At 37.8% G+C, this 22,732-nt stretch overlaps 1 protein-coding gene across 1 annotated transcript in view; it reads left to right on the top strand.

Moving 5' to 3' along the window:
- The window catches only part of LOC128641456 (cyclic AMP-dependent transcription factor ATF-6 alpha), a 351,342-nt gene that overhangs the window by 106,602 nt on the left and 222,008 nt on the right, over window positions 1-22,732 (top strand). The window contains exons 8-10 of the mRNA XM_053694096.1: window positions 12,178-12,363; window positions 13,801-13,892; window positions 20,982-21,107. Coding sequence (XP_053550071.1) covers window positions 12,178-12,363; window positions 13,801-13,892; window positions 20,982-21,107 — 404 coding nt within the window. The remainder of the gene's footprint in view (window positions 1-12,177; window positions 12,364-13,800; window positions 13,893-20,981; window positions 21,108-22,732) is intronic.

Here is a 22,732-nt window from a genome sequence, read left to right on the forward strand (position 1 = left end):
CAGGTATAAAGCAGTGCCTGCATATAAATACAGCAGTATATACACAGGTATAAAGCAGTGCCTGCATATAAATACAGCAGTATATACACAGGTATAAAGCAGTGCCTGCATATAAATACAGTCAGTATATACACAGGTATAAAGCAGTACCTGCATATAAATACAGTCAGTATATACACAGGTATAAAGCAGTGCCTGCATATAAATACAGTCAGTATATACACAGGTATAAAGCAGTGCCTGCATATAAATACAGTCAGTATATACACAGGTATAAAGCAGTGCCTGCATATAAATACAGCAGTATATACACAGGTATAAAGCAGTGCCTGCATATAAATACAGTCAGTATATACACAGGTATAAAGCAGTGCCTGCATATAAATACAGCAGTATATACACAGGTATAAAGCAGTGCCTACATATAAATACAGCAGTATATACACAGGTATAAAGCAGTGCCTGCATATAAATACAGTCAGTATATACACAGGGATACAGCAGTGCCTGCATATAAATACAGTCAGTATATACACAGGTATAAAGCAGTGCCTGCATATAAATACAGCAGTATATACACAGTTATACAGCAGTACCTGCATATAAATACAGCAGTATATACACAGGTATAAAGCAGTGCCTGCATATAAATACAGTCAGTATATACACAGGGATACAGCAGTACCTGCATATAAATACAGCAGTATATACACAGTTATACAGCAGTACCTGCATATAAATACAGCAGTATATACACAGGTATAAAGCAGTGCCTGCATATAAATACAGTCAGTATATACACAGTTATACAGCAGTACCTGCATATAAATACAGCAGTATATACACAGGTATAAAGCAGTGCCTGCATATAAATACAGTCAGTATATACACAGGGATACAGCAGTACCTGCATATAAATACAGCAGTATATACACAGTTATACAGCAGTACCTGCATATAAATACAGTCAGTATATACACAGGTATAAAGCAGTGCCTGCATATAAATACAGCAGTATATACACAGGTATAAAGCAGTGCCTGCATATAAATACAGCAGTATATACACAGGTATAAAGCAGTGCCTGCATATAAATACAGTCAGTATATACACAGTTATACAGCAGTACCTGCATATAAATACAGTCAGTATATACACAGTTATACAGCAGTACCTGCATATAAATACAGTCAGTATATACACAGGTATAAAGCAGTGCCTGCATATAAATACAGCAGTATATACACAGGTATAAAGCAGTGCCTGCATATAAATACAGCAGTATATACACAGGTATAAAGCAGTGCCTGCATATAAATACAGCAGTATATACACAGGTATAAAGCAGTGCCTGCATATAAATACAGTCAGTATATACACAGGTATAAAGCAGTGCCTGCATATAAATACAGTCAGTATATACACAGGTATAAAGCAGTGCCTGCATATAAATACAGCAGTATATACACAGGTATAAAGCAGTGCCTGCATATAAATACAGTCAGTATATACACAGTTATACAGCAGTACCTGCATATAAATACAGTCAGTATATACACAGGTATAAAGCAGTGCCTGCATATAAATACAGTCAGTATATACACAGTTATACAGCAGTACCTGCATATAAATACAGCAGTATATACACAGGTATAAAGCAGTGCCTGCATATAAATACAGTCAGTATATACACAGTTATACAGCAGTACCTGCATATAAATACAGCAGTATATACACAGGTATAAAGCAGTGCCTGCATATAAATACAGTCAGTATATACACAGTTATACAGCAGTACCTGCATATAAATACAGCAGTATATACACAGGTATAAAGCAGTGCCTGCATATAAATACAGTCAGTATATACACAGTTATACAGCAGTACCTGCATATAAATACAGTCAGTATATACACAGGTATAAAGCAGTGCCTGCATATAAATACAGTCAGTATATACACAGTTATACAGCAGTACTTGCATATAAATACAGTCAGTATATACACAGTTATACAGCAGTACCTGCATATAAAACAGTCAGTATATACACGGGTATAAAGCAGTACCTGCATATAAATACAGTCAGTATATACACAGGTATAAAGCAGTACCTGCATATAAATACAGTCAGTATATACACAGTTATACAGCAGTACCTGCATATAAATACAGTCAGTATATACACAGGTATAAAGCAGTACCTGCATATAAATACAGTCAGTATATACACAGTTATACAGCAGTACCTGCATATAAATACAGCAGTATATACACAGGTATAAAGCAGTGCCTGCATATAAATACAGTCAGTATATACACAGTTATACAGCAGTACCTGCATATAAATACAGTCAGTATATACACAGGTATAAAGCAGTACCTGCATATAAATACAGTCAGTATATACACAGTTATACAGCAGTACCTGCATATAAATACAGTCAGTATATACACAGTTATACAGCAGTACCTGCATATAAAACAGTCAGTATATACACAGGTATAAAGCAGTACCTGCATATAAATACAGTCAGTATATACACAGGTATAAAGCAGTACCTGCATATAAATACAGTCAGTATATACACAGGTATAAAGCAGTACCTGCATATAAATACAGTCAGTATATACACAGGTATAAAGCAGTACCTGCATATAAATACAGTCAGTATATACACAGTTATACAGCAGTACCTGCATATAAATACAGCAGTATATACACAGGTATAAAGCAGTACCTGCATATAAATACAGTCAGTATATACACAGTTATACAGAAGTGCCTGCATATAAATACAGTCAGTATATACACAGGTATAAAGCAGTGCCTGCATATAAATACAGTCAGTATATACACAGGTATAAAGCAGTGCCTGCATATAAATACAGTCAGTATATACACAGGTATAAAGCAGTGCCTGCATATAAATACAGTCAGTATATACACAGGTATAAAGCAGTGCCTGCATATAAATACAGTCAGTATATACACAGGTATAAAGCAGTGCCTGCATATAAATACAGTCAGTATATACACAGGTATAAAGCAGTGCCTGCATATAAATACAGTCAATATATACACAGGTATAAAGCAGTGCCTGCATATAAATACAGTCAGTATATACACAGGTATAAAGCAGTGCCTGCATATAAATACAGTCAGTATATACACAGGTATAAAGCAGTGCCTGCATATAAATACAGCAGTATATACACAGGTATAAAGCAGTACCTGCATATAAATACAGTAGTATATACACAGGTATATAGCAGTACCTGCATCTAAATACAGCAGTATATACACAGGTATACAGCAGTACCTGCATCTAAATAAAGCAGTATATACACAAGTATACAGCAGTACCTGCATCTAAATAAAGGCAGTATATACACAAGTATACAGCAGTACCTGCATTTAAATACAGCAGTATATACACAGGTATACAGCAGTACCTGCATTTAAATACAGCAGTATATACACAGGTATAAAGCATACAGCAGTATACAGCGCTCCCCGGTAAGTCGGCCCCCCTCCCTGTAACCCGCATAAGTTGGCGGCCATCCTGTACGTCATAGTTGACGTCAAATGGGGCGGGGCTAAAAATCGCATACTCTTGCGGTTTTAAAACCGCAACTGCCAAAAATCGTGCAGCCTTAATTTGAATATTTCCGCTGACCACTTGAACACTGAAGTCTAAGAAAATCAACGTTTGAATACTAAAGGCATATTCCAGTTGAAATCTGCCATTTAGTTAGGTTAATTAATGTCTTGCCCCTTATATTAAAAAGACACTGAACCCCAAAAAATATTTCGTGATTCAGTTAGAGCATGCAATTTTAAGCAACTTTCCAATTTACTCTTATCAAATTTTCTTCATTCTCTTGGTATCTTTATTTGAAAAGTAAGAATATAAGTTTAGGTGCCAGCCCATTTTTGGTGAACAACCTGAGTTGTTCTTTCTGATTGGTGGATAAATTCAACAACCAATAAACAAGTGCTGCCCAGGGTCTAAGCCAAAAAAAATTGCTTAGATGCCTTCTTTTTCAAATATAGATAGCAAGAGAACGTAGAAAAGAACATTTTCTGTCATCCGAATGAGTAAAAGCTTTTTAAATTGCAAATAATACAACATAAAAGGATATGAAAACCAAAATTTATCTTTCAGGATTCAGATAGAGCATTGAATTTTAAATTGCTTTGTTGAAAAGAATACCTAGGTAAGCTCAGGAGCAGCAAAGCACTACTGGGAGCTAGCTGTTGATTGGTGGCTGCACATACGTGCCTCTGTCATTGGCTTACCTTGTATTCACCTAGCTACAAGTAGTGCATTGCTTCTCCTCCAATAAAGGATACCAAGAGAACAATGCAAATTTGATAATTGAAGTAATCTTTATGCCTACAATTATATGCTCTATCTTAATCATGAAAGAAATGTTTTGGATTTCAAGTCCCTTTTAATCAACTCTGTACTTCTTACTAATACTTAGTTGCTGATAGGCATCTCCCACTAATCCTCATTGGCTGATGAGCATTTCTCACTAATGTTCATTGGCTCATAGGCCATCTCCACTAATGCACATTGGCTCATAGGCCATCTCCACTAATGCACATTGGCTCATAGGCCATCTCCACTAATGCACATTGGCTGATAGGTAATCTCCACTAATGCTCGTTGGCTGATAGGCATTTCTCACTAATGCTCATTGGCTGATGGGCACTCCACACTAAAGACTCATTGGCTGATGGGCACTCCACACTAAAGGCTCATTGGCTGATGGACACTCCACACTAAAGGCTCATTGGCTGATAGGCACTCCACACTAAGGCTCATTGGCTGATAGGCACTCCACACTAAGGCTCATTGGCTGACAGGCACTCCACACTAAGGCTCATTGGCTGACAGGCACGTTCTGCTAATGGTTATTGGACATTAGTAAAAACTACCTAGAAGGCAATGAACATTAACAAGAAGTGCTACTATATAATATATAAATGTAAACAACTTTTCCTTCATATTTTTTAAACAAAAATGTTTAAATGTTGCTTTTTATACACTTGTATGAATATTTTTAACAAAAGGTTATGAAATATATATTTAGCTTTCAAAAAACTTTTTATTTTGACCTACTATTGTCAAAATGCATGCAATAGTTAATTTTAAACATTCCTAATAACTATAAATATTCTTACAAATTTGACCGTTTTAATATGCAGAGTATATTTTGTCAATTGGATCTGGTATTCATTGTTTTATGATGTGGCATTTTCAGTTGGCTCGCTAATGTGTTCCATTTGCAAAAACATATGTTCTCCTATTTATATTGTTCACTATAAACTGTAAAAGATGGAAAAACCATCAAAATGTGCGCACTATAAAGGACACAACACTGGATAAAAATAGTTGGCAGCCAGAATCCCAGTAAGTTATCTTTCCAGCCAAACTAACTTGCAAGGTGGTGTACTCTTGCCTGGAAGCTACGCCAACAAGAATGATTAAGATTTCCTCCGTAGTAAGGCAACTAAATAATCTAAACGACCTCAAAACCATCACCCTGTGAACATAAATTTAATGCAAGATTCAATGACTGAGTTTCCTTTCCTATTACTGGAAATGCAATGAGTCAAGTGTGTGTATGGAAGCTACTCCATTGAAATTGTACTGCAAAGCATTGTGCCAAAAAATACAAAAAAGTGATAAGAGCTAGAAACGATTAAAAAAAAAGTTCCCTTTAAAAACCGCACCTGATCCAACATTTCTTTAATAAACTGTGCATAAATGAAATGTTTTGTAAAACAAGTAAGCCGTATACATAGTGAACGAAGATTGCAGAATGTTCTTCGTTCTCTTGGTAGGTTTAGTTAAAAAGTAGGGATATAATCTTAGGAGCCGGCCCATATCTGGAGCACGCACTATATGGCAACAGTTTTGCACGAATGTTAAAGGGATATGAAACCCAAGTTTTGCTCTTTCATGATTCAGATAGAGCTATTAATTTTAAGCAACTTTCTAATTTACTCCTATTATCAATTTTTCTACGTTTTCTTAGTATCTTTATTTGAAAAAGCAGAAATTTACGTTTAGGAGCCGGCCTATTTTTGGTTCAGAACCTGGAAAGCAGTTGCTTATTGGTGGCTAAATGTAGCCATCAATCAAAAAGTGCTACCCAGGTGCTGGACAAAAAATGGGCCGGCTTCGAAGTTTACATTTTTGCTTTTTCAAATAAAGATATCAAGAGAACTAAGAAAAATTGATAATAGGGGTAAATTAGAAAGTTGCCTAAAATTAATAGCGCTATCTGAATCATGAAAGAAAAAAGAATTGTGTTTCATATCCCTTTTGCTGGAGCACTATATGGGATCACTATTTCCTGCAATGTAGTACTTTAGACACCTATCTAAGTATCTCTTCAGCAAATAATATCATGGGAATTAAGCAAATTAGATAATAGAAACTTTTTAAACATTGTATGCTCTGTCTGAATCACAAAATACAGTTTTTGGGTTTTATATCCCTTTAAAAAAATGGAGGCAGATTAAATCGGAAGGATACAGATATTAAATTGCTAGGGAGCATAGGACAAATAGAATTTTTAAGGGGATACTAAACCCAATTTTTTTCTTTCATGATTCAGATAGAGCATGCAATTTTAATCAACTTTTCTAATTTACTCCTATTATCAATTTTTTCTTCCTTCTCTTAATATCTTTTTTTTAAAAGCAGGAATGTAAAGCCTAGGAGCCAGCACAATTTTTGGTTCAGAACCTGGGTTATGCTTTCTTATTGGTTTGCTAAATGTAGCCACCAATAAGCAAGCGCTATCCATGGTGCTGAACCTAAAATGGGCTGGCTGCCTAGATTTACATTCCTGCTATTAAATAAAGATACCAAGAGAACCAAGAAAAATTGATGCTAGGAGTAAATTAGAAAGTTGCTTAAAATTGCATGCTGTCTCTGAATCATTAAAGAAAAAAATATCCCTTAAAGTGACAGTATAGTCCAAAATAAACTTTCATGATTCAGATAGGGCATGTCATTTTAAACAATTTTCCAATTTACTTTTATTACCAATTTTGCTTTGTTCTCTTGGTATTCTTAGTTGAAAGCTTAACCTAGGAGGTTCATATGCTAATTTCTTAGACCTTGGAGGCCACCTCTTTTCAGAATTTTAAGTTTTTCACCACTAGAGGGTGTTAGTTCATGTGTTTCATATAGATAACACTGTGCTCATGCACGTGAAGTTACCTGGGAGCCAGCACTGATTGGCTAAACTGCAAGTCTGTCAAACGAACTGAAATAAAGGGGCAGATTGCAGAGGCTTAAATACAAGATAATCACAGAGGTAAAAAGTATATTAATATAACTGTGTTGGTTATGCAAATGTGGGGTATGGGTAATAAAGGGATTATCTATCTTTTAAAAAAATAAAAATTCTGATGTAGACTGTCCCTTTAATTTATGCAATAGCGTGCCACATATTGGTGTTTTCTCTCATTGTTTTGTATGCACACAGTTGGATGATTCATAGACATGCAGGTTTACGTTGACACCAAGAACATACAAATAGTGTAAATCTCTGATTTTGTTTTTCTCTCTAAAGCTAATGTTTTACAAATATTATTTATATTGCAGATGCAACTTATTTCTAATAAAATGTAGCCATACTTTTCACTTTTATGTTCTATTTATAGTTCTCAACAATTTTTTTTCTCTGGCCTTTTAATGCCACTTTCAGCCATAATCCTTTGAGAAATATTCTTTTGTGCTACCCAAAAATTTAAAAAAACTCCCTAGTTCAAACATATATCATTTTATTATATTTTATATTAAATGTTTATAAAATAATGTTTATTATTGTTCTGGACAATGATTTGTTGCTGCCGGCTGATATGGGCAGCATTTATATATTTTTTTAAAATATCTTTTACTACCCTCTCAAATATACTAGGGGGTAGATTTATCAATGTGCGGAAGGACATCGATAAATGCTGACAGCATACGCTGTCTGCATTTATCATTGCACAAGCATTTCTAGTGAAATGCTTGTGCAATGCTACCCCCTGCATATTCGCAGCCAATCGGCCTCTAGCAGGGGGTTTCAATCAACCCAATCGTATCCGATCGGGCTGATTGCTGAGGTGGCGGACGAGTTAAGGAGCAGCGGTCTTATGACCGCTGCGTCTTTACTTACATTTCCGGCGAGCTGGAAAGTACGGGGTAGATAGCAGCATCCCCTGCTTGGTAAATCTACCCCAGGGAATTTAATGACACTTTGATGCTGCATGCTGTGGCTCAAATTAAATCTGCAACATATTTTCTTTTCTTTCATAAGGTGTTGAGAGTCCACAAGCCATAACATATGGGATTAAACTCATCTCATCTCCACCGGGAGGCAGGTAAAAAAATCACCCAACACCCAAAAGGGGTGTTTTGCCTTCACAGGAGGAGTTGAAAATGTTATGTGTTTAGATTCTTCATTGAAAGGGGTGTTAAAAATGCTGTGAGGGCGTTATCCTCCTGAGAGGACCGAAAATAAAACAGAGGGGTGTAATGGAGTACCATTTGTACCATTGGCAGTGGGAGTAATTCTCCTGCTGGAGTTTTTCCATCTAAAGAGGAGGAGAGTCCACGCCTTCATTAATTACTATTGGGAATTAAGAACCTGGCCAACAGGAGGAGGCAAAGACACCCCAGCCAAAGGCTTAAATACCTCCCATACTTCCCTCATCCCCCAGTCATTCTTTACCTTTCGTCACAGGAGGATGGCAGAGGAGTTTCAGTGTAGTCTCTTATGGAGGGTAGTACTCTTCGCAGTGGGACTGGAGTTTTCATTAGTCCTGTCAGCCTGTCAGTGAGAGCCTGGGGCGAAAGTTAGAGTCCGGAGATGCAGGGAGAGTCTTCTGCAAAACCATCCTGACTCATATTAACAGCTCCATAAGCAATCAGCGTTGACGAGTTTCGCTGCCTGCTTTTTTCACTCAAGTCCATGTCAGGAGCGAGGCTACTAACCTGTCACACTTGAGGGCCGTGTTCCAGGGCATAGATTCTGGTAAGATTTTTTATTAATTCATTCAAACAAAATACATTTTTTATTAATAATGATAACATACAAGACAGGGTCACAGTGTGGGGCCTTTTATCTTTACAGAATCAAGGGTTAATATTCCTGAGGGGGATTATTGAACAGGGGGGGTTTATACATGATATTATTTATAGTGTCATTGCTGAGTTATGTGCGAGGCTGTTCTCCCTGCCTTTTCAAGGAAAGATCCTGTTCGGTCCAGGATTGGATTCGATTATATCCACGGTTATGGGAGGCAACGGAGCTTTCCTACCGCAGGATAAGAAGGCTAAGCCTAAAGGATCTACTTTTCATCCCTTTCGTGCGGACAAGGCCCAGCGCCAGTAACCCCCAGCAAAAGCGGACCAGTCCAAGGGATCTTGGAAGCCGGTTCAATCTTGGAACAAGTCTAAGCAGAGCAAGAAGCCAGCCGAGACGAAATCAGCATGAAGGGGCGGCCCCCAACCAGTCTCCGGATCACGTAGGGGCAGATTATCTCTATTCTCAGACGCATGGTTGCAGGACGTTCAGAACCCTCGGGTTCTAGAAGTGGTCTCCCAGGGTTACAGGATCTTCTGTCAAACCTGTCTTCAAGACCAGAGAAGAGAGAGGCCTTTCTAGAGTGTGTGAGAGATCTCGCCTCTCTCTGGGTTATCGTACCAGTACCCCTAGCAGAAAGGGGTCTAGGGTACTATTCCAACCTTTTTGTGGTTCCAAAGAAGGAGGGCATGTTCTGCCCGATTCTGTACCTAAAGTGTTTAAACAAGTTTCTGAGTGTTCCATCGTTCAAAATGGAAACGATCAGATCTATTCTGCCCCTAGTTCAAGAGGGTCAGTTCATGACAACTGTAGACTTGAAGGACGCTTACCTTCATGTGCCAATTCACAGGTGCCACTTCAGGTTCCTAAGATTTGCATTTCTGGACCAACACTTCCAGTTTGTGGCCCTTCCTTTTGGTCTGACGACGACACCGAGAGTCTTCACGAAGGTTCTGGGGGCGTTGCTTGCAGTGGCCAGATCCAGGGGTATTGCAGTGGCGCCTTACCTGGACGACATCCTAGTTCAGGCCCGGTTGCTCGACCTCGCAGGCTCTTCTTCTTCTGCTCCAATCTCACGGTTGGAAGATCAAAGCAGGAAAGAGTTCCCTGGTTCCCAGCAGCAGGGTGGAGTTCCTGGGCACGATAATAGACTCTATGTCCATGAAGATATTTCTCACAGATCAGCGGCGCAGGAAGCTTGCGTCCACCTGTCTTGCCCTTCAGTCCTCCACAAGCCCGTGGGTGGCTCAATGTATGGAGGTGATAGGTCTCATGGTGTCGAGCATAGATGTCATCCCATTCGCCACGTAACATTTCAGACTTCTTCAATTGTGCATGTTGAGACAGTGGAACGGCGATCATTCAGATCTATCACAGCTGATATCCATGGATGCTCGGACTCGGAACTCCCTCTCTTGGTGGATTCTTCCGGAGCAACTGTCCATGGGGACATCCTTCTTGCGACCGTCCTGGGAGATTGTGACCACGGATTCCAGTCTGACAAGATGGGGAGCTGTTTGGGGTGCCAGGATGGCACAAGGAAAGTGGTCCAGGGAGGAGTCTCTCCTTCCGATCAACATTCTAGAACTCCGAGCAATTTACAATGCTCTGAAGGCATGGCCTTCTCTGGAGTTGGACAGTTTCATCAGATTCCAGACCGGCAACATTACCTCGGTGGCTTACATCAACCATCAGGGGGGTACGAGGAGCTTCCTCGCGATGAGAGAGGTGTCTCGGATTCTGGAATGGGCGGAGTCCCACGACTGCTCGCTCTCAGCCTTAGTGGTCCCTTGGGGATTCAGCCTAGCTTACATTTTTCCACCGTTACCACTTCTACCTCGCGTAGTGGCATGCATCAAACAGGAGCGGGCCCGACCATTCTGATTGCTCCTTTGTGGCCACGGAGGACGTGGTTTGCGGATCTTGTGGGGATGTCATCCTCTCCGCCGTGGAGGTTACCCTGTCGCAGGGATCTGCTGTCACAGGGCCCCTTTCAACATTGAAATCTAGATTCTCTGAGGCTGACTGAGTGGAGATTTAAAGCCTAGTCTTAGCTAAGAGAGGCTTTTCAGAAAGTGTGATTGATACTCTAATTTAGGCAAGGAAGCCAGTCACTCGTCGCATCTACCATAAGGTGCGGAGGACTTACTTGTCCTGGTGTGAGAAGCATGGATATCCTGGGCATAAGGTGAAGGTATCAAGGATTCTGTCCTTTCTCCAAGATGGTTTGGAGAAGGGTCTTACCGCTAGTTCCTTAAAGGGACAGATTTCGGCATTATCAGTTTTGTTGCATAGGAGACTCACTGGTATTTGTTCCCAATAGTAATGAATGAAGCCGTGCACTCTCCTCCCATAAATTATGCTTACCTGATAATTTCATTTCCATCGAGGGGAGGAGAGTCCACGGCTCCCGCCCGTATCTCCATAGGGCGGACCTAAATTTAATCATCTTCTGACACCTTTTATACCCTGATATTTCTCCTACTGTTCCTGGTTCCCCCGGCAGAATGACTGGGGGATAAGGGGAGTGGGAGAGGTATTTAAGCCTTTAGCTGGGGTGTCTTTGCCTCCTGGTGGCCAGGTTCTTAATTCCCAGTAGTAATGAATGAAGCCGTGGACTCTCCTCCCCTCGATGGAAATGAAATTATCAGGTAAGCATAATTTATGTTTTTACTAGCCTGCTACAGGTGTTGCTGGGACTGATACGGCAGTCTCTTCCTTTTGACTCATCGGGGTACCTCCTTTATAAGATCTACAGTTAGTGCCCGCTAACTTGGATGGGTTCATCTACTGGACGCAGCAGGTACGCAGAGGGGTAAGCGCAGTTAGACTGAAAGGGATCAAGAAGTGGGAGGGATTAAAGCTCTTGGTGTTGGGTGATTTTGCCTGCCTCCTGGTGGGGAAGAGTTTAATCCCATATGTTATGGATTTTGGACTCTCATCACCATGAAATAAAGGAATTTAGCAGGTAAGAATAAATGTAGTTTTTTATGTTGTTGCGTTTGCTTTATGCCAATTTATTTTGTTGTATGTCCTTTTTAAATCTTATAACTGTGTGTTCTCTCAATGTCAATACAGTTAAATGTGATAAGAAGACAACAAAGGATGATTAAAAATCGTGAATCCGCATTCCAGTCAAGGAGGAAGAAAAAGGAATATATGCAGGGTCTAGAGCTTCGCCTTAGAGCAGCTTTGTCAGAGAACGAGAAACTTAAAAAAGAAAATGGATCTTTGCAGAAGCTGCTTGAGGAAGTAGTATCGGAGGTGAGTGGTACATGAATTATGTTTATAACTTTAATAAGAACCTTAATGTCTCTTCTGTGCTTAAAGGGACACTGGACCCAAATGTTTTCTTTCGTGATTCAGATAGAGCACTCAATTTTAAGCAACTTTCTAATTTACTCCTATTATCAAATTTTCTTAATTCTCTTGGTATCTTTATTTGAAAAGCAAGAATGTAAGTTTAGATGCCGGCATATTTTTGGTGAACAACCTGGGTTGTTCTTGCTGATTGGTGGATAAATTCACCCACCAATAAACAAGTGCTGTCCAGGGTCTGAACCAAGAATTGGCTGGCTCCTTAGCTTAGATGCCTTCTTTTTCAAATAAAGATAGCAAGAGAACAAAGAAAAATTGATAATACGAGTAAATTAGAAAGTTACTTAAAATTGCTGCTCTATCTGAATCACAAAAGAAAAAATTTGGGTTCAGTGTCCCTTTAATGTGTAGTTAGCTGGTACATTTATCATTACAACCCAGCCAGATGATTATGCAAACTTTAGGCTGGGTTACTTCAGATCTTGTATATAGTAATGAAAATATGGGCAGATGATAAACAATTTGCCATACACAATCAGTTGTTGCATAATTTTCTTCCCCCAGTTTATAGGGACAGTGAACACTTTGTAATTATTGCTGTTGTCTTCCCATAGAATAACATATCAGCCAAGTCTAAACATTTTTTTAACAAATTAACATTGTGTTTGCTGCAGTTGTTTTTTAGTGTCCACCATCTTAATTAGGGCTTGAGTCTACAGACAACATGGCTAGTCAATCGTCTTAATTTTAGTGTAAAGTGTATTGATTTTGCGGTCTGTTATTATATCATTTTCTACTATCCATGGCACAAATGAATTGCATAGTTTAACATTTATTTAATGATAATTTGTGCAATAAACATTGAATAATTGTAATATTAGGTCATTTTATCGTAAAGGGATATGAAACCCAAATTTTTTCTTTCATGATTCAGATAGCGCATACAATTTTAAGCCACTTTCTAATTTATTCCTATTGTCAATTTTTGTTTGTGCTCTTGGTATCTTTATTTGAAAAGCAGGAATGTAAGCTTAGGAGCCGGCCCATTTTTGGTTCAGCACCTGGGTAGTACTTGCTGATTGGTGGCTGTCTTTTGCCCGCTGTGGTCCTGGCATGCCAGCTGATGGGGAAGACTTTTTATTAATATAAAGAAAAAAAACTACTTTTTTTAAAGTTGAAACGGTCAGCCTTTTGTTAGTAGAGGCTTTTTTGTAAGCATATACATTAGATAACAATGTAGTGAAAGTTTTTTTTTTACCTATATTGTTCCAATATAGTATAACAGGTCAGAAGTTTGGCTACATTTTCTGTTTTTTATTTCTGTCATTTGTATATTTTTTTTAATAACACAACTTGTATATTTTTAATTTCACTCTCTTGCAGAATCAGAAACTGAAAGTTACAGCTCCAAAGAGAAGAGCAGTTTGCTTAATGATGGTGGCTGCATTTTTATTACTGAACTTTAACCCTCTTAGGTAAGGTTTGTGATTTCATGATGTTAATATTACTGGAGGATAATTTCCAGAATTAGGTCTAGAGGGGAAAAAAAGTCCTTAAATTGGTCGTGGGAACTTCCTTTGAACATTCTTAATTTTCAAATCTTTATTAGTAGGATGTCTTGTATAGCCTATATATATTATATACTAAAGTTTCACAAAATAAATATACAGTATTATCTCACACAAAAAAATGTGAGAAAAATACATAAAATTAATAATAAGAAAGTTTTCGAACCAATACTATTCCAGAAAGACAGACTGTGCCCTAGATGGTAAGTTCCTAATGTGCCACAGTTGTGTGTGTGTATATGTATATATATATATATATATATATATATATATATATATATATATATACACACTACTTAGAACACAATATTTTTACTTGTAATTTGTATTTCATCGTATTAAATTAAATCAATCCTTATAGTGTTACAGGCATATAGAAAAGTAGACTTTTAAAGCATGTCAGGGTTGTCATGTGATTTTGAGAAGTAAGTCACTGCTCTTGAGTGTCCCCAATTATGAAATACAAACATTTTTTTGTGTTCACAAACAAACAGTCATTGCATTCCAGAATGTGACTGGACAACTGATAACTTTATATTACATTACATTTCAAACAACTTTCCAATTTACTTATATTATCAAATTTGCTGAACACATCTAGTTAGCCAATCACAAAAGACAAATGTGTGCAGGCACCAATCAGCAGCTAGCTCCCACTAGTGTAGGACATGTGTGAATTCATTTTCAACAAGGGATACCAATAGAACAAAGCACATTTAAAAATAGAAGAATATATAGTAAGAGATCTATTCATACATATATGTACATAGATATCACATATCACATATTACAAACTCTGTGAAAGGCAAGCACTCAACCAGGAACAAACAATGCCTCAATGTATTTTTTTGGCAAGTTACCATTTGAGAAATTTAGCCCAAATTTAATTTTCAAAGGGGAGGACCTATATCTTACTAATCCAACCTAAAAAGTATTGTCCAGCCCTGAAATATCAGGCAGACCTCCTCTGAATGTGGAACATAGCAAACCTAGATGATCGTTTCAGCATCCTATAGGCCTTGCCAGTGAGGTATAGCCATATACCTGTTGGTAAATTGGGCAGGGCGTCCACATCTGGTTTCCTCCATCAAGCTTAGAGAGACTCCCTGTCAAGTCCAGGAGCGCGGTAAAGACCTTCTACACTTACCCGTTGTCAGGTCCAGGACCATGCTTTGAGCCACACTGTTGGGGCTGAAAGGGCTGGTGAATGAGCTATCCTAAGAAGAGCTGTGGCAGTAGAAGCTCAGGGCTGTGCTAAGAAGTCCTCATCTTAGCACAGACAAGCTATCGGTAGGTGCTCAAAGTTAGCGCTATTTATGGACTTAACGGAAGTGACCTCTGCAATGTCTTTGGCAACAATTCTGGATGCTAGGCTTTAAAAGGCCATCACTGACACCCATTCAATGCTTGGTTATTTCACATGAAGACTGAGGCAAACCTGTTCCTGACCTGCCCTAATGGTTTTGACCCAGGCACATTTTGTGACATATTTTACCTGTCTGACCCCTACCTGTACTTCAACCTGTGGACTGATTTATTGGCTAATGACCCTTGGAACTGTTTTCTGACTTCAGCTTGGTTTCTTCTACTGTTGTAATGCGCAGCTTCTGATGGATTTTCTACTGCTGAGCCTTGACTTTCTAGCCGACTTATCTTTTGCATTTTTTTATATCCCCCAAGGGTGATATTTTACATTTTAACTATAAAAGTGACACGCTCAGCCAGGAAAAAACATTATTTCAATAGCTTGTTCTTTACCAAGTCACCAACTGGGAAAAGCCTCTTTTAGCCCAATTGTGCATTACGAATTTTCCTGAAGTATATCAGACTGATCCAGCCTAAAAAGAACAGTCCAGCACTGAAATACCAGGCAAATCTCTGAACAAGGAACATGGCTGCCCACGTCAGTGAGGTGTAGCCATTTCTACATAGGCATACAAATGTATTTTATTTATTCCAAAGCTGAAATCATTCCAGGGATGAAAGAACTCACTTTCTCTTTCCTCTTTCTCTTTTTCTCAATTCTCTGAAAATCCAGGCCTCAGTCTTATCGGTCATTATTTCAGTCAGAGGGGCTCAGAAGCCTTTAGTGCAGCACCTCTGATTAAGCAGGGACTTGTATACAGCCTACAAACCTTCTTGGAACTTCAACAATTTTGTGAAGTAACCTTCTTGAATCTTTATTCAAAGACTGTTTTTCATATTTTATACCTTTGCCAGATAGTAACTGAGCTACAGGCTCTTACTTGCCATTGTCTTTATTTGTCATGCCATGGTTAGTCTCTGAATTTCTGCTGATGTTGTTTTCTGAGTTTCATGTCTCTGAAGACATTGTACCACATTTTACTTTTAAGAACCTGTTTACTGGGGAACTTAATACTTTGGCTACGGTCTGCTCCTGAGATGAAAAATGAAAGACAGACTGACAGGAGATTGCAATGAGTGTGTGCTGACATTTTCCAGATGGATTTTTTGCTCGGACATTTCAGTTTACTAAGTATGAAGACACCAGTTCTTTGGGTTCTTAAAAACTCATTCCACCAGGGCAATCTCCACTAATTGAGCAGTTGAAGTAAACCTCTTTTCCGAGGGTCTTGGAATTCTAACAAATTTGGTAGAAATGCTCTCCATTCTTTAATCGCTTTTAATAAAGTAAAGTTTTCATCACAAGTAAAGACATTTCTGTGTTAATTCTCATTCTATATGCCTTTGTTTTCTGACACCTGATTCTTTGTTGGTGAGTTTTACTAGGGTGAGCATAGATACCAAAACTGACATACCTTTACTTATTTCTCAAAGTAGTTCTCAATAAACTGACATGAAACCCAACATTGTTATTTTATGATTCAGATGGAACATACGTTTTTAAACATCTTTCCATTTTACTTCTTTTATCTAATTTGCTTCATTCTCTTGGTATCCTTTATTGAAGGTACAACAATGCACTATTGGGAGTTAGCGGAACATATCGCTAAGCCAAAGACAATAGACATATATGTGCAGCCACCAATCAGCAGCTAGTTTTCAGCTCCGGAGCCTACCTAGAGAACTAAGTAAATTAGATAATTGAAGTAAATGGAAAAGTTGTTTAAAATTTGATGCTGCATCTGAATCATGAAAATTGGGGTTTCATGTCCCTTTAAGCTTTCTTCCCTTTAATTACCGCTTTTTAAAGGGACACTCATGTCAAAATTAAACTTTCATGATTCAGATAGAGCAGCAATTTTAAACAACTTTCCAATTTACTTCCATTAACAAAATATGCACAGTCTTTTTATATTTACACTTTTTGAGTCACCAGCTCCTTCTGAGCATGTGCAAGAATTCACAATCTACGTATTTATATACAGTTGTGATTGGCTGATAGCTGTAACCTGATATAGGGGGAGTAGAAATAGACATAACTGAAATTTATCAGAAAAAAAATCTACTCATTTGAAGTTCAGACTAAGTGCTATTGCATTGTCTTTTTATCATGCATTTGTTGATTATAAGGACCAGTCAACACAGTAAGATTTGCATAATCAACAAATGCAAGATAACAAGACAAAACAATAGCACTTAGTCTGAACTTAAAATGAATACTAGATTTTTTTTCTGACAATTTTAAAAGTTATGTCTATTTCCACTCCCCCTGTACCATGTGACAGCCATCAGCCAATCACAAATGCATACACGTACCATGTGACAGCCATCAGCCAATAACAAATGCATATACGCTTATTCTGTGAATTCTTGCACATGCTCAGTAGGAGCTGGTGACTCAAAAAGTTTAAATAAAAAAAGACTGCACACCTGTTTTTAATGGAAGTAAATTGGAATGTTGTTTAAAATTGCATCCTCTATCTGAATCATGAAAGTTTAATTTTGACTTGAGTGTCCCTTTAACTGTGATGCTCTATAAAGCGAAGAGTTGTTGTGTTATACAACTGAAAAGGTACGGTTTCATGCTTTGGATTTTTGTCAGGCCCCCTGAAAAAGGCCCAGATTTAAAGGGATACTAAACCCAAATTTAGCCACCAATCATTAAGCGTTACCCAGGTGCTGAACCAAAGATGGGCCGGCTCGTAAAGATTTAATTCCTGCTTTTTCAAATAAAGATACCAAGAAAACGAAGAAAATGTGATAATAGGAGTAAATTGGAAAGTTGCTTAAAATCGCATGCTCTATCTGAATCCTGAAAGAAAAAAATGTGGGTTCAGTATCCTTTTAATTCTGGAACTATTTAGGAAAGGGAGCCAGTATATAGTCAGTATCAGTAACTTTTATTTCATTTATTTTTATGTGTGATTGCAAAGTCATGTTGTCTTATTTGCTCTATAATACTTATTACTTACTGTAAGTGGTTAGTACTTGTTTATCTTGTCAACTACATTCTTTACATTTTCTTCTGTGGTTCTTTTCAGTGTTTTGAACTGGACAGTGAGTTTGTTTATATTGATATACAGTAAAGTTGTTTTTAATACTCGAGCCAAGAATTTGGTTCCTTTTATTTGTTATGACTGAGTCTGAAATACCGCGCCATTAAAGGCACAAAAATGTCAGTGACAGACTAACGTTATTATTGTCACAAATATTTTATCATCTTATTTGTAATACTATTAATTTATTTGTCACTTTTTTTTTTACTTAAAGGGACATGACGCCCACATTTTTTCTTTCATGATTTAGAAAGAGAATGCAATTTTAAACATCTTTCTAATTTACTTATATTATCTAATTTGTTTTATTCTCTTGATATTCTTTGCTGAAAAGCATATCTAGATATGCTCAGCAGCTGCGGATTGGTTGCTGCACATAGAAGCCTTGTGTGATTGGCTCACCATGTGCATTGCTTTTTCTTCAACTAAGGATATCTAAAAAATGAAGCAAAATAAATAATAGAAGTAAATTGTAATGTTGTTTAAATTTCTATTCTCTATCTGAATCATGAAAGAAAGATTTTGGGTTTAGTGGCCCTTTAATGCTCATGGAAAAATCTAAATTCTTTGCTGTGCATCATTCATAATAGTGCTTCAAACAAAACAAAATTATTCTTTGCATGAAAAGGAAGGGATCTAAAATTAAAGGGACACTAAAGGAAAAAAAATCTACAATAAATACTAAACATTGTCGTACATACATTGATTACATAGTTGTGCTGGATAGTTAGACATTTTCAGTGCCTGTTTACATGCTTGCCTGACTGTCCATATTCTTCAATTTTAGCAGGTAGTACAGCCATTCAGATGATTTACTTTTTTTGCCCCAAAGAAATAAACTAAGGGTCCTATTGCTTCAGATGCTCAATGTTCTTTGTGACAGATTAAAGGGATATTCCAGCCAAAATTGGAATCTACATGGATGCATTTCAGCTTTGAACAAAAGCATTTTTGTAATATACATGTATTAGCAAAAATGCTTCTAATAAAAGCTATAGCTGTGTATTTAAAGGGACAGTCAACACCAAAATTGTTATTGTTTAAAAAGATAGATAACACCTTTACTGCCCATTCCCCAGCTTTGTACAACCAACATTGTTATATTAATATCATTTATAACATTTAAACCCTTTAAGTTTCTAAGCCACTACAGACAGCCTCTTATCACATGCTTTTTTTATTTGTTTTTTCACAACAGAAGACTGCTAGTTCATGTGGGCAATAAAGATATCATTGTGCTCATGCCCGAGGGTTGTGGATGACACTAGACTAATTGGCTAAAATGCAAGTCAATAGATTATAAATAAATAGCCATGTGATTAGGGGGCTGTCTAAAGAGGCTTAGATACAAGGTAATCACAGAGGTTAAAAGTATATTAATATAACCATGTTGGTTATGCAAAACTGAGGAATGGGTATTAAAGGGATTATCTATCTTTTTAAACAATAAACATTTTGGAGTTGACTGTCCCTTTAAGTATGCACTATGCACCAGCATTTTAAACACACCACTTGCTTCTAGAGCCTAAGGTGCTTGTGCCATCTGGTAATGATTCAATTTGTTAATTGACATGATACAAGCCCCACTAATGCTCTGAGCAGCTACAGTACTTAAAATGATGGTGCACTGAGAATATCTTGTTATGCTTTACACTAAAACATTAATAACTTTTAGTATAAGCATTTTGAAATTGGGGCATTTCCAACTGTTGTGAGACTAATGAACAATGTAAAATGCCTGTAGATGCAAATGTATGATCTAATTATTAGACCTTTCAATTAATGGGACATAACACCAAAACATTTTTTAATTCATAATTTAGATAGAGCATACAATTTTTAAAAAGTTTCCAATTGATTTCTTTCAGCAAATTTATTTGTCCCTATGGTGTTTATATAGGTTTCCTGCACGTGTCTGGAGAAATATAAAGAAGCAATTTTGCAAGAATGGTTTTGAGCACTAGATGGCAGTAGTGTTTGCACTACGTAATGGCACAACAAATTTGTACAAAATATAGGAGCCAGAAAATTTGGCGATCCCTATGATCACACTCCCACACCCACTTCACAGCTCTTATCATCATAAATAGCAGGTACTCATAGTGTGGGGTAATTGGATTGTATCCTCCCCTTCTCCCACCCCCTCTGCCATTGCTCTTGAGGAGTCGGGTCTGAGAAAGTGAATCTCTGTCATATAGTGTGAGTGTGTTGTAATTTTAAAACACCAGTGACTCCCTGGTTCCTGGGTTTGTCGAGCCCACACTATGTATAACATTGTTAAAATCTTTCTTGCAAAACTGCTGCTATATAGTTCCCAGGCATGTGTACGCTCCTGATCATACCTACCTGCTTTTGAACAAAGGATACCCAGGGAACAAAGTCAATGTGATAATAGAAGTAAATCACAAACATTCTTAAAATTGTGTGTGCTCTATCTGAAAGAATAAAATGTGTTTCCTGTTCCTTTAAGATTCTGTTACAATGTGTTTTAAAAATTGAAAATGTACTAAGTATAGATCTTTCTACATGTAATTCATAGTGATTTCTTTATTTACATGTATTCTGTTCATTTTAGTGTTCTGCAGTCCAGCCCGGGTCCGTTTGATATGGAGGTAACTCAGGCTCACCGTAATAGACACCTTCTTGGAATCTCAGGTGGTGAAGACAGCACAGAAACAAACCAATTACCAGAGAACATCATGTAAGAAACTTTGGAAGTGTGGTCTCCCTTTGGCCATATAGTGTTAAAGGGACACTGAACCCAATTTTTTTTCTTTTGTGATTCAGATAGAGCATGCAATTTTAAGCGACTTTCTAATTTACTCCTATTAGCAAATGTTCTTCATTCTCTTGGTATTTTTATTTGAAAAGCAAGAATGTAAGTTTAGATGCCGGCCCATTTTGGTGAACAACCTGGGTTGTTCTTGCTGATTGGTGGATACATTCATCCACCAATAAACAAGTGCTGTCCAAGGTCCTGGACTTTCTTTTTCAAATAAAGATAGCAAGAGAATGAAGAAAAATTGATAATAGGAGTAAATTAGAAAGTTGCTTAAAATTGCATGCTCTATCTGAATCACGAAAGAAAAAAATTGTGTTCAGTGTCCCTTTAAGTATGCAGTAGATGTTTGTATTTGTATCCATTAACAATCCCTGTAAAAGCAATGGATATATACTTGCAGGATTTTTCTCATTTTCTGGTCATCAAGCTACCATCAACTGATCAATTGTAGGCTCTTTCATAAGCTGTGAAAGGAACTTATAACAAAGTGTTAAAAAAACTGAGAAATTAAAAATATAGGTAGTTTGTTTTAAAAGTTAAGAAGCCACTGAGCAATGGTCCAACTGAATTGTGCAATGCTGCATCCAACATTGACCTATAAGTAGTGCAGAGATGATGATGGAGTCCAAAATGTATTTGTCTACAGTATAAAAACTCAATTTGACCTACATGATTTTTATGTTTTTATATAAATGGTTTAATTGCCTGAAGCAAACTATGCCAAGATCTTGAGAGCTTTTCTCTTTAATTGTGTGCAATATTCTTGACTGTAGTTCAGTGCTCATGTTTTTATGTATTTTGTGATGTTTGTATGTGCTTTTTTTGATTGTGTGTAACCCTTTTCCTAAAACATGGGAGATCCCTTTAAGCAGGGGTGGACTTAGAACAACCAGGGTCCCTGGGCAAAAATGATTTAAGGCCCCACCCTGCCTCCTATGCCCCCTGCCTCCTATACCCCTCCCTCAACCCATCGCCTGCCTGACTTGTCCCCACCCTTCAGGGATAGGGTTCACAATCTCCCCTTCCCACATCCTCAGACCTCCTATCCAGGTACAGGGCACCCACTCTGCCCACTCTTAACTGCTTAGTTACTGCTTCCGCACTGCTGTCAGCACTGCACTAGCTCTTAAACATTGCTGCCCAACTACAATTTGCCCACCTTCTGCTGCCTGCTCTTTCACAGTCACAGGAGTTAGCGTAGCTCTACTAGCACTTCTGCGCTAGCTTATTTAACAGGCTGTAAGCATAATCAGCACACTAGGAGCCCCCTTGCCTTGGAGCCTTTTTATGTGTCGGGTCCTTGTCCAGGCTATATTGACCAACTGCTTAGTCTGCCCCTGCCTTCAAGTGACCCATGGGATAGCCTAACAAATGTTTCTCCACTTGCTTTTAATGTAGACTTGGTGTTTCATGATCTGTGATAAGGGGAGCTGCATAATAATAATTGCGGTAGGTGATGTTACATAAATAAGTTGATAGTTGTAGTTGACAGTACTTGATTTCAGATTTCGACTGTTAGGGATTGTGTGACCCGTAGAAGAGTT

Source organism: Bombina bombina, chromosome 10 (genome assembly GCF_027579735.1).
Source record: "Bombina bombina isolate aBomBom1 chromosome 10, aBomBom1.pri, whole genome shotgun sequence".
Classification (NCBI taxonomy): Eukaryota; Metazoa; Chordata; class Amphibia; order Anura; family Bombinatoridae; genus Bombina; species Bombina bombina.